The sequence below is a fragment of the Monodon monoceros genome, unplaced genomic scaffold (genome assembly GCF_005190385.1).
Source record: "Monodon monoceros isolate NGI ecotype Baffin Bay Population unplaced genomic scaffold, NGI_Narwhal_1 Contig1157_ctg1, whole genome shotgun sequence".
NCBI lineage: Eukaryota > Metazoa > Chordata > Mammalia > Artiodactyla > Monodontidae > Monodon > Monodon monoceros.
The window spans coordinates 13,623-32,852 of NW_021696988.1; the positions used below are offsets into that span (position 1 = coordinate 13,623).

At 39.9% G+C, this 19,230-nt stretch overlaps 1 protein-coding gene across 1 annotated transcript in view; it reads right to left on the reverse strand.

Moving 5' to 3' along the window:
- LOC114896281 (myosin-10-like) overlaps positions 1-18,889 on the reverse strand; it is a gene marked incomplete at its 5' end in the record, with an annotated part of 30,076 nt that extends 11,187 nt beyond the window's left edge. Inside the window, 2 exons of the mRNA XM_029224582.1 lie at positions 12,056-12,148; positions 18,729-18,889. Coding sequence (XP_029080415.1) covers positions 12,056-12,148; positions 18,729-18,889 — 254 coding nt within the window. The remainder of the gene's footprint in view (positions 1-12,055; positions 12,149-18,728) is intronic.
- Between the last annotated feature and the right edge of the window lie 341 nt (positions 18,890-19,230).

Consider the following 19,230-nt stretch of genomic DNA (forward strand, 5'->3'; position numbering starts at 1 on the left):
ATACAAAAATTAACTCAAAATAGATCACAGGGCTTCCCTGGTGGCGCAGTGGTTGAGAATCTGCCTGCCAGTGCAGGGGACACGGGTTCGAGCCCCGGTCCGGGAAGATCCCACATGCCACAGAGCAGCTAAGCTCTTCATTTCTACACCGTCTACTTCCTTCCAATCACTTTCATATACAATTCTGCCTTCAACATTTGTCCCTTTACAAACCATACTGCATAAATGCTGATCCACAAACATTACACAAGATGAAAGAACACTGTCACATGGCCGTTTAGTAAAACCAGCGGTCCAGATTCTTCTTACAAAATTCTGAGTTAGGAAATCCTTCCTGTTGAATGACTATAACTGGATGCCAATGACACATTTCCTTTTTGTCTTTAGAAACAGATTGTTCTTGAGTTTGAGAAAATTCAAGGCTACACCATTTGAAGACTCAACCTGAGACTTACAGAACCAATTTCACTGTCATCAGAGTCTACAACGCTGCCTGTCTCTTTGCATTCATCTTCGGATTCATCTAATATTTGTGAAATGTGTTCCTCTGTCACTTTACCGCTCTTTGTCGTTAAGGTGAAAACTTCTGATTTTTTCAATTATGTTCACTGAAATCTAAAATCAGACTACAAAAATGCTGTCTGTAGCATTCTTTCATACCTTCTTGAAAGATAATGCAATTCTTTGGGCAATACAATAAGCAAACGAAAGGATGATGCAACAGTCACTGTTACAGCCTCCTTCTAGGCAATTCCATTAGCCTTATTATTTTAGTCTTTTTTTTTTTAAATAAATAAATAAACAATTTATTTATTGGCTGCGTTGGGTCTTCATTGCTGCGCACGGGCTTTCTCTAGTTGCGGCGAGCGGGGGTTACTCTTTGTTGCGGTGCCTGGGCTTCTCATGGCAGTAGCTTCTCTTGCTGCGGAGCACGGGCTCTAGGCGCACCCGTGGGCTCAGTAGTTCTGGCTTGCGGGCTCTACAGTGCAGGCTCAGTAGCTGTGGCACACAGGCTTAGCTGCTCCGCGGCATGTGGGATCCTCCTGGACCAGGGCTCGAACCCGTGTCCCCTGTGTTGGCAGGTGGATTCTTAACCACTGTGCCGCCAGGGAAGCCCCTATTTTAGTCTTTTTAAACACTGATGAGTAATGATGAATCAATTCCAAGGATGATGAAATAACAAAATGTTACAAAATACAGAAAAAAAATAAGATCACTAAAACCCTTAATTTTTCTTAGATTTATAAAATAGCCCAAAGGACTCATATGGTAATTATGAGAGAAAATGAGTTTTACGGTATTTTTAAAATAAGTCATTTTTGTTCTTGTTTTGTGGAAGACCCTTAAGAAACAATAAAGTTCGAAACTATCAGTCCTTACAAATCATTAGAACTGCTCAAAAAAAACCTCAAAAACTAAAATCAGGTCCTGATGTTATAATGAGGATTAAAATTCTTTCCAAATTTTAAACAGCTGTATCATCTATACACTATTTCATTAATAAAAAATTACTATTTTAAGAGAGAGTAGTCAAGACAATGTTATTACTTCATAGCTGCAAAGATTACACTGCCAACACAACTGCTCAAACAGATACTTTTTCAAACTTCTCACTTTAACCCTGCAGAAAGGTTAATCAAAATCATATCATATCACCTAATTCTTACTGAATATTTCACTTAAAAATTCATTATATAGTAATACAAACGTTCAGCTTTCAATAACTTGTCTAATTTATTATGTATTTATCTACATGCTGTTTAAGCTCTCAACTTCTTATACTATTTCCTATTCCCTTTTCTTTACCACTCTACATTAGAAGTTCAAAATTCATTAAATAAAAGAAATTCTTTATTTGGGCAAAAGGACAAAGTTATCACACTGGTAATGTTGAACTCTAATAACTTTAAATTTTTAAATTGAACACTATCCATTTTATATTTGGTGAACTTATTTTTCCTTTACTTCATGAGAAAATAATAAACTAAAAAAGGAAGTTAGATTCAAAGGAGAAAAAAAAACAAACTAAAGTTTTTTAGTTCTTCTGAACTAAAAACACGGGCTTCTGAACAGGTAACCTAAAAAGAAATGTCCCCAAATAATTTAGACATGTGATCACTTACCTGGATAAACAAAGTCACCAACATACAACATCTAATTTGCTCATCAGTTCCCTAGCCAAATCGGTTCCCTTCCCTTTTTATAACTGGCATCCATAGTTGCTCTAACCATTACAGCTAGTGCCAGAGAAATATCTTTTGGCTAAAGGAAAAGCGCCAGGCAAAAAACTAATGAAAAAAGAGGATGGAATGAGAAAGCCTACATGTGGGAGAAGGCAGAGTGGACTGGGGGTGTCCCTCTGGCCCTGTCCTGACCCCAAAAGAAACCAGTAACTCTGAAAACAACCTACTCAGTAACTAATAAATCTTGGTTCTATTTTTAAAACACTTTAACAAAACAAAAAAAACCTTATAAAGTTGAAAATTATCAACTCTCTATGCTAAGTGATACTCATGTTCAGCTATTTTACGAGATCTACCCAAGTATCAATACTTTGACGACAGAAAAAAGCAAAATTTCTGAACCAAAAGGAAATACTTTACTGAATATCCCCCAAATGGTCTAGGATTTAAATATTCCCCTTAATGTTGAACATCCTGGCAAATTAGGTAAGAGGCAGGCCAGGGGATGTGAAATCACTTCAGTGTTAGTCTTGGGGTGGGGTCAGGGGAGAAAATAAAATATATAGGTTGAAAAGCTTTTCCGTCACATACATAATACATACTCTTTCAGAATTAACGTTTTTATTAACATACAAATCTAAAGTGGAAAAGAAGCAGTTTTACTTTTAAATGGGTTGGGTCCTCTCATCTTTTAGACATGATGTGAAGAAACTTGTGGTGAAGATGCCCACACTGTATTTGATTCCCATATAGGTCAGATTATGGTACTCAGAATATTCAACCAGGATTTCGCCAATAAAAACAAAAACAAAGGAAAAGCAAAAAATAGGACAAGTACATTATGTGTTAATGATAGAGGATGCATTTTGATGCCATGCACATTGCTTCCCAATCCAAGGACAACTAAGACAGCATGTTACTGCAAGAGTCTGAACAGCAAAGATGGCTAGAATCCTCTCTCTTATGTAAAACAGAAACTAAAGAATTTCACTCAAAAGGTGCAATAGGACAACTTGGATATTTTGATACTGTCAAGAAAATAAGAAAATCATCTTGCTTAAAGAATTTTATTCCTTCTGAATCGACACTGACTTTCTGGAACTTTTTCGGTGGGTGGTTAAGACGTATCCATAGTTATTAACTCTAGAGTGTTAGCAACTTACTGCAGGGACAATGCAGGTTTGTTTCATGCTCTGAAAATACTTTCCCCCTTCCTAATTTGGTATTTAAAGTTGTCATAAGATCCGTAATTTACCTGAAAACATGTTAGTATAGATAGCGTGCTATGGACGGGTATTAGTTTGCTCCAGGTATAGATAGCGTGCTATGGACGGGTATTAGTTTGCTCCAGGTATAGATAGCGTGCTATGGACGGGTATTAGTTTTGCTCCAGGAAATATCTCCACTCTGGAGGCAGCTATTTGCCCTAAATGGGAAAACCCATTCGGGAAGTAATTAGTTAGGATTTAATCCCAAGGCCAGATGGCTATTGTAAATGCTTCAACTATCTTAATCTCCAGGTTACACCAGAAGCTTTGTTAATTAGTAAAATGGGTTTTCTTGTGAACTAAGTGGCCCTGTTACTTAGTGTAAAGGATGTTAAGAAATTCCTGGGGGAAAATGAGTGACATTAATAGCCATGGACTGATTGGAAATACACAGACGTCCGCCAGCCAGTCTGGTGTGGGCCGGGTGTCAAGGCTGCAGCGAGCCCCAGGGGCTGCAGGGTTGGGAGGGCAGCCGTGGATCTGGAGGATGGGGGTTGCGTGGTGCAGACCACGTTCTGTGTCTGATACTGTCACATTTGCCTCGGTAAATCTTTACAGAAAGGCTCAGTTAGACAACACAAGACAGAGCAGCAACTGTGTTCAATTTACCCACAAAATTGATTTTGGTGCCTGCTCGGATAATACACGTGAGGGGGGCAGAATTCTGACTCACTTTCATTGTAACCTGGTAGCCAAGGGGTAAGGAGGCACCTGGAGGCTTTATCTAGCTTCAAAAATTAGAGACTAATTAGCTACCACAAGGTACATAAAACGGAACTGCCAAATTGGCTTAAATCTTTGCAAAGGAAAAAAAAATAGAAGAAATAAAGGAAAAGATTTGTGCAGATATGGAAAGTGATCCCTACTAAAACTTTCTAAGATGAGATGTATCTGCTGATACAATAATTTTGAAACTGAACTCCGTTTCTAAAGTTTCATTACAAGACATTCATTTTACATAAATCTCCTCCATCTGGAACGCATTTCACTTGTCCATAAACAGAGAGCTGGACTAATTGTGAACGATTATTTTCATAAGGGCAATGCTCTCCTAAAGAATCCCCTTCAATACAAACCATGAGCTAGTCACCCCTGAAAGAAAAGATATTCTTCAGGAAAGTACTTGTCTATATCAGATCAAAGAAATGGAAACAAGTGGATTCTAAAATTTACAGAGTTTATAGTTTCTAATATTTTCACTGCAGGCATGTGGCTTGTAAATAATGACCACACGGAATTCCACTGTACACACAACTCATCTTCTAACGTCACGTCACTCTTTCGGTCTGACGTCCAACCCCAATCCCAGCCCCAACCCCAGGCTGGCCTGGCTGTGGGGCCAGCAGCTCCCACGCACCTTCTGCCCACACTTCTAAAACTGGGGCATACGCACTATGGAAAGCAGGGTGGAGGTTCCTTAAAAAGGTAAAAATAGTTACCATATGATCCAGCAATTCCACTCCTGGGTATATATACGGAAAAGACGAAAACTCTAGTTTGAAAAGATACGTGCACCCCAATGTTCACAGCAGCACTATTTACAGTAGCCAAGACATGGAAGCGACCTAAGTGTCCAGCAACAAATGAATGAATAAAAAGATGTGGTACATATGTATACAACAGAATACTACTCATCCATAAAAAAGAATGAAACATTGCCATTTGCAGCAACATGGATGGACCCAGAGATTATCATACTGAGTGAAGTCAGACAGAGAAAGACACATTACATGATGTTGCTTATATGTAGAATCTAAAAAATAATACAAATGAATTTATTTACAAAACAGAAACAGACTCACAGACATAGAAAACAAACTTACGGTTACCAAAAGGGAAGGGTGGGGAGGGATAAATTAGGAGTATGGGACTAACAGATACACACTACCACATATAAAACAGATAAGCAACAAGGATTTACTGTATAGCACAGGGAACGATATTCAATATCTTGTAATAACCTATAATGGAAAAGAATATGAAAAAAATGTGTAACTGAATCACTTTGCTGTACACCTGAAACTAACATGATATTGTAAATCAACTATGCTTCAATTAAAAAAAAAAAAACCAAAAAACTGGGGCATGCATATTCTCAGAGAGCCTGGCACGTGCAACACTCCCTGAGCCCACCTGTACATGATGGCATGTCATCAAAAACACATTAAAGGTAAAACTCAACTGAAGGTGAGCTCTGTGAGGATGCAGACCTTTGTTTTGTGCACTGACATATTCCCAGGGCATAGAAGAGTGTCAAGTGCTTAGTAGGCAACCACACTGTAACAATGGATTCCATAAATACATATACCTACTATGTACTTACACGTGGGAGGCAGAGGCAACTAAGGATCCAGAGAGCAAGGTGGATGGGGTCCCTACCGCCAGAGATCTTACATGCTAGCAGGAGAGAGATCACAGATGAGCAGAGGGCCGACTACAGACTGTGCTACAAGGGAAATCAGCAGGACACTGGGATAGAGGATATAGAGGAAACCTCCTCAGACCAGGTTTGAGACGAACAAGGAGTTTAAGGAAGGGAGAAGGAGAAACGTGGACAGATGTGAAATACGTCCTGGAGGTGGAACCACAAAATTCACTCCTGGCTTGGACATGGGCCATGAGAAAAAGGCTCAATCAAGGATGATTCCTAGGTATTTTGTTTTACTAGGTTTTGTTGTTTTTATTTTAAGTTTAAGCAACTGGGTGACTTGATGGTACCATTTACTGACGTCAGACTTAAAAAAAGAAATTTTGAACGAAAAAAAAAGTTCCATTTGTTAATTCAAGAAATCCATTAGACATCCAATGGAGATAACAAGTAAGCAGCACAGTGCCTGGCAAAGAATAGGTGCTTAACAGTTAACTGAAATGCACAACAAAAAATCTAAATTAATAAAATTTAATTTAAAAATGAGTCTACACTGGCTACTCTCTAACCCCCTGAGAAACAGTGTTGGCAACACCCACAGGAAACTGCTAAAGGGTGTTTTAACTGAACATGAGTCAGTCAACGGAACTAATTACTTCACTATTCTTTATGGACCTGCTAAAATCAAGTTCTTGTTGTATTGTGCAGTTAATGCCTTATGATAATAGTAGCTAGCTACTAAACTCTTTAAAAAAATACTGTATGTATCAATATAAAGTTGACTTTCTAAGAATTAAAGTCCAAAGTCAATATTAAAGATACGCTTGTTTCTTGGTTGAATGAATAGCTAAGAATACTGCATTAATCAAAAATCTTTTTTAAAAAGATTAGCTTTTATACTACAAAGCTACAGTAATCAAGACAGTATGGTACTGGCATAAAAACAGAAATATATATCAATGGTACAGGATAGAAAGTCCAGAGATAAACCCATGCACCTATGGTCACCTAATTTATGAAAAAGGAGGCAAGAATATAAAATGGAGAAAAGACAGTCTCTTCAATAAGCGAGGCAGTGGAAAACTGAACAGCTACATGTAAAAGAATGAAATTAGAACACTCCCTTACACCATACACAAAAATAAACTCAAAATGGATTAAAGACCTAAATGTAACACCTGATACTGTAAAACTCTTAGAGGAAAACATAGGAAAAATACTCTGACATAAATCACAGCAAGATCTTTTTTGACCCACCTCTTAGAGTAATGAAAATAAAAACAAAAATAAACAAGTGGGACCTAATTAAACTTAAAAGCTTTTGCACAGCAAAGGAAAACATAAACAAGACAAAAAGACAACATTCAGAATGGGAAAAAATTTCGCAAACGAAGCAACTGACAAAGGATTGATCCCCAAAATATACAAAACAGCTCATGCAGCTCAATATCAAAAAACCCCAAACAACCCAATCCAAAAATGGGCAGAAGACCTAAACAGACATTTCTCCAAAGAAGACATACACATGGCCAAGAGGCACATGAAAAGATGCTCAACATCACTAATTACTAGAGAAATGCAAATCAAAACTACAGTGAGGTATCACCTCACACCTGTCAAAATGGCCATCATCAAAAAATCTACAAACAATAAATGCTGGAGAGGGTGTGGAGAAAAGGGAACACTCTTGCACTATTGGTGGAAATGTAAATTGATACAGACACTATGGAGAACAGTGTGGACGTTCATTAAAAAACTAAAAATAGGGCTTCCCTGGTGGCACAGTGGTTGAGAGTCCGCCTGCCGATGCAGGGGACACAGGTTCGTGCCCCGGTCCGGGAAGATCTCACAGGCCGCGGAGCGGCTGGGCCCGTGAGCCACGGCCGCTGAGCCTGCACGTCCAGAGCCTGTGCTCCGCAACAGGAGAGGCCACAACAGTGAGAGGCCTGCATACCGCAAAAAAACAAACAAACAAACAAACAACTAAAAATAGAACTACCATATGAATGAAATTAGAACACTCCCTAACACCATAAACAAAAATAAACTCAAAATGGATTAAAGACCTAAATGTAAGGCCAGACACTATAAAACTCTTAGGGGAAAACATAGGCAGAACACTCTATGACATAAATCACAGCAAGATCCTATTTGACCCACCTCCTAGAAAAATGGAAATAAAAACAAAAATAAACAAATGGGACCTAACGAAACTTCAAAGCTTTTGCACAGCAAAGGAAACCATAAACAAGACAAAAAGACAACCCTCAGAATGGGAGAAGATATTTGCAAATGAAGCAACTGACAAAGGATTAATCTCCAAAATTTACAAGCAGCTCATGCAGCTCAATATCAAAAAATCAAACAACCCAATCCAAAAATGGTCAGAAGACCTAAATAGACATTTCTCCAAAGAAGATATACAGACTGCCAATAAACACATGAAAGGATGTTCAACATCACTAACCATTAGAGAAATGCAAATCAAAACTACAGTGAGGTATCACCTCACACCTGTCAAAATGGCCGTCATCAAAAAATCCACAAACAATAAATGCTGGAGAGGGTGTAGAGAAAAGGGAACCCACTTGCACTGTTGGCGGGAATGTAAATTGATACAGCCACTATGGAGAACAGTATGGAGGCTCCTTAAAAGACTAAAGATAGAACTACTACTATATGACCCAGCAATCCCACTACTGGACATATACCCTGAGAAAACCATAATTCAAAAAGACACATCCACTCCAGTGATCACTGCAGCAGTATTTACAATAGCCAGGACATGGAAACAACTTAAGTGTCCATCGACAGAGGAATGGATAAAGAAGATGTCGTACATATATACAATGGAATATTACTCAGCCATAAAATGGAACGAAATTGGGTCATTTGTAGAGATGTGGTGGGTCCTAGAGTCTGTCACACAGAGTGACGTTAAGTCAGAAAGAGAAAAACAAATATCGTATATTAACGCATATATGTGGAATCTAGAAAAATGGTACGGATGAACCTATTTGCAGGGCAGGAATAGAGACACAGACATAGAGAAGAGACATGTGGACACAGGGGCGTAAGGGGAGGGTGGGACGAATTGGGAGGTTAGGATTGACATATATACACTACCCATGTGTAAAATAGATAGCTAGTGGGAACCTGCTGTATAGCACAGGGAGCTCAGCTCAGTGCTCTGTGGTGACCTAGATGGGTGGGATGGGGGTGGAGGTGGGAGGGAGGTCCAAGAGGGATGGGATATATGTATGCCTATGGCTGATTCACTTCATCGTGCAGCAGGAACTAACACAGCGTTGTGAAGCAATTATACTCCAAAAAAAAAAAAAAAAAGATTAGCTTTTACTATATTAGATTGAGCATACTTGATGATTATTCAGTAGTACAAGCACTCTGGAAGGTGGAACCTCAGCTGAATCAGGGTTTGTTGAGAATTCACACTGAATGGGTGATTCTTGCTAGAATCAATCTTGCTAGGAAACAATCTAAGAAATTCTTCCCACCAGTAGAATGTAAAAGAAGTTCCCACCAGAATTATTTTATCAACCTTTGGAACAGGATGCGTCAATAACAAGCATTAAGGAGACTTAAGTATAGTAATTGCTCTGCAAATGAATTTCAAAAAGTGATCAGCTTAATTTAGACTACAAGTTAAAGGAACAAACTAGAGCAGAGTTTCTCAACCTCCATATAACTGACATTTGGGGATAATTCTGTTGTGGGGCCTGTCCTGTACATTGCAGGATGTTTAGCAACATCCCTGGCCTCCACCCACGAGACAGCAAACGTGGGATCCCCAGGGGACCCCAAATTGAGAACCAGCGATCTAGAGTAATGCAAATTACGGACTGTAACCTACATATGTCAATATGGAAATCTAATGATCTCTGATAGCCAACTTCCAAGATGGCCTCCATAACCCCTACCTTCTGGTACTCGGGTCACCTGCTCTGGGGGATGCCGGCTGCCATGTCGTGAGCAACCGTCATGTGGCAGAGAGGCCACTGAGGTGTGGAACTGAGGCTTCTTGCCAAAAGCTACCCAAGTAAGCTGGGAAGCTCCTCCAGCCTCAGCAGGCGTTCAGATGCCTCAGCGCTAGCCAATCACACAATAATGACGACCTCACGGGAGACCACGGGCCAGAACCAGCACTCAGAAACGCTGAGACGATAAACGTTTTACGTCACTAGGTCTTAGGGGAATTTGTTACATAGCAACACGTCTATCTGTCCCAAACACAAAAACCTCAGTAGATGAATCTTTACCACTTAGTAACAGAATCACTACATTCTTTACCAAAGGACACACATGGCTGGTTAGTAGCAATTTATCTTTTCTAGGCAAAAATGAGACAAATGGGTACAAAAGTGTTTTTCTTGAATTTAGAGTGTGGTTTGGGTGCCGGGGGGTAGAAATCAGAATAGACTGGTAACTTGATTTATGTGGTAAAAGAAAACATTTTCCACTAAGAAGTCCTTGAAAATCTTCACGGAGATTCACATACCAAAGCTGGTAGCTCACTGTGTCTCCCATCCCAGGATACAGCCACTAAACACAGGGCTTTCAGGAGGAAGAATTTCAGATTTAATTGTGGCTCCAGCTCAGTGCTGACGATCCACAGAATGATAGAAACTCAGAAAGCAGCTCAGTTTCCCCAGAGCCAAAAGTCATAGCCATGCTTCCTACTGACACGGGCACATTTGTTATCCCACTTTGTACAGAAAAAGCTAAAATAATTACTAAATGAACTTGGATTAAGCAAATCTTCAGATTTTATCTTACTGGGAATAAACAATATTCCAAGCAAATAGTCCCATACTTCTTACATAACTTGGCTAAAGTCTCTTGCACTTAAACTACCTCTGAGGGTGTTACGGGCTGAATCGTCCCCCACCCCCAAATCCATATGTTGAAGTCCTAACCTCTAGTAGCTCAGAGCATGACTGTGTTTAAAGAAAGGGTCTTCACAGATGTAATTAAGCTAAAATGAGGTCACTAGGGTGGGCCGGATCCAATATGACTGGGGTCTTATGAGAGAAGAACAGACACAGACACATGCAGAGGGAAGAGCACGTGAATTCACAGGAGACGGCCGTCCACAAGCCAAGGAGAGAGGCCTCGGAAGAAACCAGCCCTGCCAACACCTTGATCCCAGACTTCCTCCAATTGTGAGAAAATACATGTCTATTGTTTAAGCCACCCAGTCTGTGGTGCTCTGTTTTGGCAGCCCGGGCAAAGGCATACAGAGGGTTATCTAGCTACCTTTGTATTTCCTGGGTCCTCTGTGATCTGGTGGCATCTCCTAATCACAGAAACCACATCGTCAGGAGATTAACGTGCGGACCCAGAGTAAAGAATGTCACAGTGAACCCGATTTCCAGAAACTGCCCATCAAGGGATTGTTAGAATTGAAGTCTCTGATTCTGGCCTTCTTAACTTTAACCAAGACGTCTAATATCAGAGGAGGGAGGAAAAACATAGAATTAACTCGAATGACTTAAGTAGAAATAACAGAAGTTGAATGATTTGCTATTAAAGTGTCGACTCTAAGCAGCTGGAAAGGGGAGGCCCGTGTCCTGTAAGTCACACTGAGCAGACTGTCACTCAGGATAACGTCCCCAGACTAGGTGTGCAAGCCGGTCGGGCTGAGGAAGAAAGTAAAGCTTTCAGCGAATTAAGGGAGTCGAACGGCTGAGAGGAAATTTTTGAGGAGACAAAATGCGAGGGACAAATTATTCTGAGGTCCACATCCCATAGAAATGGTAATGTATGAAAAGAACAATTTACCACATCCAATTCCAACTTCGCTTGTTGAGTGTTCACTGTGCCTGGTTCTGTGTTAAGTATTCAGCACGCATCTCATTTAATCTCCACGCCAACCTCATAATTACATATCATCCCCAATCAAACACGAAGAAATAAGTTCAGAGAGGTTATATAATTATACACCCACAGAATAATACATAACTATCTATATACATAACTATATATAATAAACATATGATTAAAATTACTTTCCCATTTGTTTTTTCCCATTTGTTTTGCTTTTCAAAATGTGACTACCAGGAAAATGTTAATTACACATGACTCGCGTTGTATTTCTATTGGACAGCCCTGTTCCATACTACATCTGTTAGGAAGGAAAGTACTTGATTTGCTTAATCATAGTAGACATTCAACTAGAAGTCTGAGGAATGAAAAGTTTCTGGTGCTTTTAAACTTACAAAACGAGATGAGTTATCATTTTTCACAGTCTTTGCGTTTCCAAATGATTCCAGGATTGGATTTGCTTGCAAAAGCTGCCGTTCAAGTTCCCCCTAAAAGACATTACACACACACACACACACACACACACACAAATAAAAGCAAGTATATGTTAATCTAACATGTCTACTCCAGTCCTCAGGGAAAAAAAACAACAAAGCAAAACCAAACACTGCCTCTTTTGCTCAGTATTTTCATTTTACTTGCCATCCAGCAAACTTTGTTGTTGGCTTCTTACCTTGGTCTTATGGGCTCTGCTAAAGGAAAAAATTAGCATCTATCATGTGCTCACAAGGAGAAGAAAATGTCACATTGCACAGTGATGGTAAATTTAAGGACGGGGCAGGTAAGTTAAGTGGAGAATTTTTAAAGTAAAGCAAACTGTTTTCATGAAATGAAATTTAGCATGATACTTCAGTTAAGGACATATTAATACTAATACTCCTGCTTATTTCTACTTTGCCTCGTTCCAAAGATTTAAGGCAGCAAATTCTAATAATTTCCACTGTGCTGGTAATAAGACTTGCCATTTTTCCAAGGGTTTCACATAACATCTTAATGATGGAGACAGGGCAATGTCCTCGTCTCCGGTTTCAGAGGCGACAAAGACGGCGATGCTGCTGAATTCTTGCACATATTTAAAAAGCTACGTATACTGTATTTGATATAATGGTCATTACTTATATGCAAATTAAGCTATAAAACAGGTTTTACAAACAAAATACGTTAAGTATATATATGCTTTAATCATGAAACACAACAGAAGGCTGTATGGGGAAGCATGAGGCACTTCTGTATCCCTGGAATGTAATTTCAGAATTACACTGTAGGACTTAAATAAATCTGCTCTTTCCAAACACAAATCTTACCCCTGTATTTTAAAATACCCACAGTATACTAGACCTCAAGAAAGGATAAAAACTGCTAGCTACTGTGATGCTCTAAGCAAAAACAGAGTACAAGGAAGCTCACCTAAGATTTTAAAATTAATGGCCACCTGCCCTGTGATGTATTACACTACCATCGACTCCAAAATCGGGAACAGATCTATGCCACACATGCAGTCTCGGCATCTGACCCAGGTGTGGTTCACTCCACTGAAAGGGTAGGAAATGTTCCTGAAGCACGTGACACAGTGAGGCGCTGCAGTGTTACACGTCTACTCTGGAGCATTTATGTGGATTGTCCGATTGTCTGGATTATTTTCCCAGGTTTTATCTATAGTCTACTATTGTGTTCAACTGAAACCAGTCAGGAACCAGTCCTGCCATGTGAATGTCATGACATGGCATCAACTCACATTCCTGGCTTTAGATAATATGCTCCCTGTACGGGGGATCTTCCCGTTTATGGACTTCAAGACACCAGACTACTTCTGATGTAAATTTTTCTAAACACTACATGCTATCAAAGTTTCTTAAACATGGTGTCCTGAACCAATGTTAATGGCTGAAAGTCATCACTACGAATAGCAGCCATTGTGCTGTGACGTAGAAGTGCCTTTCCCCTGGAGGTTAGCGGTCACAGCCATCACTGCGTCTATGCTAACATCTCGCAAAGCTCTCGGTGCACTGGCACCGCAGTAATGATTTGGGCTCTAGAATCCCTTAACCTCACTCCATCTGTGTGATCAGGGCGTAGAAGCCGTCAGAAAAACCCGGACTTGATAAGTGGGGCACTGCCTTTACCTGACACTCCTACGGTTAGATCAAGGAGTCAGAATACAGATTCCTTAAAATTACACACTATCCTACCAAATCATAATAAAAATACTTTCAATAATAATCTACCTTTAAAATATTTTCCTAACTTGGAGGTAAAACAAATATTATATACCTCATTTTAATATTCCCTAGACATGGCTTCAAGAACTCCTTGGGTCAAGTTTATAGATTCTTTTCTCCTTCGTGTGTGTATACGCGCACGTGTGTGTACACGCACGTGTGTGCATGTGATCCACTGATCCTGATTCCATTCTTTCTTCTCTTGGCTTAAAGGCACCGGCTGTATACCCTACATGAGGTTAGTCAGTATCACGCCAAAATGATGCTCCGTGAATGTTTGCTGAATGGATGGGTAATCAGCAGTCCGAAGACATTCTAGTAGTATTTGGGGAGGGGGTGGTGGTGAGCCAGAGGTGGAAGTAAGATTTGGGTTAAGGGTCCTCAGAATCACTGTCGTAACCACAGGCCTGGGTCCCTGCTTTGGAGGCCACAACGTTAACAGGAATGTGGTGGTACTTCTCTTCCAATGGATTTTTGACATCACTGAGACCAAGTAAAGATCTCAAAAACTCATAAATGAATCACAAAGAGCTTGACACAGAGCTAATATTATAAAACACACAAAAATGATCTTTAAGAAATTACCACTAAAATTTGACCATTTCTGCCTTGAATAATTTCACATTTAGATAAACAGGGCTAACAGCTCTCAACCAAATTATGAAGCCATTTACAAACCATCAGGGGACAGTGACTAAGTGCTAACCTTTCTGCTGGGACTCGGATGGGCAATGTCCCTTTTCTATTCTATATAGTAATGAGAAATGTCACTTGCGAATGTGGGGAAAAGAAATCAGCATTAGCTATTTAAATTATTTTTAAAGTTCTAAGTATTTAGAATTATATGATGCTTTAAAGGTTTACCGATCGTGATGAAAACTATACCCTTGTGTTTATTACACAATGTATTATATACACTTGCTATATGATAGATATAGGATGAGTTTTAAATTGGTTAAAAAAAAATTATATATGTACATACACCTCTTTCCAAACTCCAGTTCAGCCAGCAAGGGGACTCGGGCTGGACTCTTGCTGCACCTGTAGGCCTGATGGGCAAAGCTGCAGGCGTCCCACTGACCGCAGAGTACGGTTGGAAGCTGGCGGCAGCAGTCAAACGCCATGGTTAGAACCAGACTCTCATCTCGAGTGGCAGGCTCTAATTTCTGTGCTTGTTACCTGCTATCTATCACCTTTTTGTCTTAGTTCAAGGCAGTTTAGACCAGTAGATAAGAGTCATCCGGAAGCTGCCATCTAGAGGTGGATGGCTCAGGAGTCAGTGGGCAGGTGGGCTGGCTTGAACGGGTCATTCCCAGGGTATGGTCCAGTTTAAGGAATTAGTCGTCCTCAAACCTGCTCTGAAATCGTACCACGTCCAGGCTTTGGAGTGGCCCTGAACACTGTGCCAGACATCGAGGGCCTGTAACAGTGACCTACGATGAGGGAATATGGGCACTGGAGCTGTACTTGCTGTTGGCCAGGGCATTAAGCCAAACGAGGACTCATTGTGTTATGGTAAGTAAAAGTTGAGAGGTAAATGGTTTACTTCTTAAATACTGTGACCTTAATTTTGAAAATTTATTTCTTACATTTGTTCCTATTTCTATAATGAAGTTATAAGGTAAACATAAAAAAATCGGTCACTTCACACTGCTAGGATGGCCTTAATAAAAAGACAATGACAAGTGTTGCCCAGGATATGGAGAAACTGGCGCCCTCAAACACTGCGGGGAATGTAAAGTGGTGCAGCCTCTATGGAAAAGTTTGGCAGTTCCTCAAAATGTTAAACAGAATATTACCACAATCCAGCAATTCCACTCCTAGGTATACACCCAAGAGAACTGAAAATGTATGGCTATGTGAAAACTTATATATTGCAGCATTATTCATATTGGTGCCAAAGTGGAAACAATCCAAATGGCCATCAACTGGTGAAGGGATAAACAGAACGTGACAAATTTAATATAACAGGTTATTATTTGGCCACAAAAAGGAATGCGGCACTTACACAAGCTCCAGCATGGATGAGCCTTGAAAACATTATGCACAGTGAGAACCACATATTATATGATTCCGTTCATATAAAATACCACGAATAGGCAGATTCAGAGAGACAGGAAGTAGATGAGGGATTTCCAGGGGCTGGGAGAACATGGAAGGTGATTCCTAATAGGTATACGGTTTCTTTCTGGGGTGATGAAAATGTTCTAAAATTGATTGTAGTGATAATTGCATAACTCTGGGAATACACTGAAAAAAAAAAAAAAAAAAAAAAACACTGACCTGTACACTTTAAAGGAGTGAATTTTATGGGACATGAATTTAAATCTTAATAGAGTTATTTAAAAAAAAGAATGAGCAAAGAGACAAAGACTCACAAAATCAGGAGCCTACAAATGCCTTCCACTTTGTTTTTACAATTTATACTGCTGTTTAGTGATAAAATGCTAGCAATTGACACAAACTGTTCCTGGGAATCTGAGTTTTGCCAATAAAGTTCAACATAAATTTGGAAACCAGTGACATTAAACCAAGAGAAACACTGCCTTTGCAAAGTATAACCATTACTTTACGGTAGTCATCCTCAAAATGGGGCGAGGAAGGCATGCCTGCGGGCGCCCGGGAAGGGCAGGGGGTGTGGGGGAGAGAAGTAAGTTCTCGACTCAACCCTCCCCAGGGTGTGAGCAGTCCCTATGCTCAGGAGTATCTCATATTCCTCAGGTGCGCTGGGGAAGAAAAAGTAATTGAGAACCAGCAGTCTTCTCATGTTTCTAAAAACATGGCACAGCTACTACTTGACTAGCTTTAACATAACCTTGGGGAAAGCAGCATGGAAGATTCTGCGCGGAGTGCGAACATGCAACCAGACATGCAAATCAGTAATGACAGTGCAGCACGGCCCAGAGAAGCTGTCGCCTCGCCTTCTTGGAGGATACCTGCTTACGGGGGTTCATTTGACCCAAAGTAAAATCTAGGGGTAGGCATGCTACTCACACACCACAGGGATCCGCTCTGTAGTTTAAGATGACATCAAAACAAAATGTTAACAATAATGATTTATGTAATCCACAGAGGATTTGGAAAAACGAAATCTGTACGTTAACTATTTAACACTATTTTGCTAGTGATCTAAGTACATATTTAAAGGTCATTTAGCATGTACTCTAAAACACAAAGAAAAGCTGGTTGCTGGTCTAGAGATTCCTTCTTTAACTGGCAAAGAAGCCTTTAAATATCATATAGGATAATGATTATTTCATTCATCCTCCCAATGTGTATCACTGGTCTGGTCTACAGCTGAAAGCAAAAGGACATCCTGGGCCTTCATAGGTATAGTACAGCTTTAGTGTCTGAGAATTTCTTAAGAATTCTAAAAAAGATATCTGAAAATCTCAGTATCTGGGACTATTCCTTTAGATGTTTCTGACCGTTTATGTTAAGAGATTGTTTTCATAACACTATCATTTCTTGCTTTATGCTAGCTTTGCACCACTATGCTTGTGGAAGACACACCAGAACCGTTCCAGTGCGAGGGAATGGGGTGTCCAAGTACAGACGTCCCATTCTATCCAAGGCATCTGGCTCAGTTCCGCCCTCCCTCTCTTGCCAAGTAGCAGGAAATGCTCCGGTCCGTGGTTTGTTCATTGCTATGCTCTGCGGAGCTAAAAGGCGGGCATCTGATAATTAGGGAGAATAACATTCCTCTGTTACTTGCCCTGGATAAAGAAAATCCTAAATTTATGTATTAAATACAATGAGGCTTTGGGGTTAAAACACTTACCAGGCCCTACAATGTTAACAGATCAGAAATTTTTTAAGTTGCAACTTTTCAAGCTGCAGCCCCAAATTCAAAATTTAACGTGTGGCATAAAGTTAGGTTTCCACCTGTTTAGGGAGTATTAAAGTAATTCCACCTGGTAATTGACACATGAAACCCTAAGTTTACAGGCTTCATAAACATATGATTCAATGTCATGACGAAAGGGTAAATAAATATTAAAATTCCTCTAGAAAACAAAGGTAAAGCAAAAGGGCATGCTGCTTCTCAGGAAAGAATAAGCCTCAAAGCAACACAATTACAAAACTAAATATTTTGTTCATAGGAGATTTTGCTCAGAACTAATGGTATTTGTTTCTAGTAGAGATTCAATCCAAAGACAGAAATTAGTGCAAACACTCATGACTTAAGAAGCATAAAGAAAAGCACTTGCCTGGTGTTTCACTGGTTTAGGTGATTCCTGCTGCTCGTTACAAACAGATAAATGCAAACGTTAGCGAGTTTGGGTCTTTTCCTAGCGGTAAAGCCACATCCAAAGCACCAAATCAATGTGCGGTTTAGAACCGTGAAAGCTGGTATGCCTGGCATCTCTCAGGGAGTGTTAACTACTACGTCTCATACCTACAGATTAAGGATAACTGACGTTTACATTCTCACCCCTTTTCTATCATCAATTCTCCCCAAATTTCTATCCTCCCCTCGGGCTGCTGTGGGTGGTAGCTCTGTAAGTTCAGGAAGAAGCGCTGAAAATATCTGAGGATCTTCTTTTGGTGGAAACGAAGAAGCCTTCCTAAGCACTGCTCATCCATGTTTAACAATCCCCACCACAGCTTTGTAAGAAATTAGGCTTCGAGTTACAACCGTAATTCCAGTTTGCCCTGGTGGAATCGCTAGTTACTAACAATTTCCTGATGCCCTAGCTCCTTCCTTGCTGGGTGGGGAGTGGCGGAGACAAGGGACCTGTCAATTACAGCAGCACACTGAGGACGCTTGCTTTCTGATTCTTGTTTCTGAAATTACAGAAGAATAAATCTAAGGGTTTGAAAAAACAACAGCAGAACAAACACTTACAGGAATATTATGGTCCTTTCGTCCTTTGTGTGAAGAAGCGACATGAGCAAGGTACTGAATGACTTTCTTAGTATTTTCTGTCTTCCCGGCACCCGATTCACCCCTGGAAGAAATATTAACACAGGCTGCTTTACGAAAAGCACAGCACACACATTCCCAAACTATAATCGACAAAATTAAACTGAGTTGGAACAAGAATTAGTAGAAAGTAAAAAGAGAATAAGTAGGGAAGAAGAAGAAGAAAAAACTATCACCAATAGTTTGAAAATTATTATTTTTAAATGGCATAAATTAACCCAAATATTGTTTTGGTAGATGCCGGTAAGGGGACAGAGGAAAATGTTCACAACGATTTGTTTTTTTTTCCCCCTTGGAATTGGGGGCTCTGCCAGAGAAGTGAAGTTTATTAGAATGTTTGTGAAGCAATGCCTCAGCACCAGAAACATATCCAGCACTGGAAACAGAATTCCTAAAACAGTTAAGTTAAGGTAATTTAATCTGA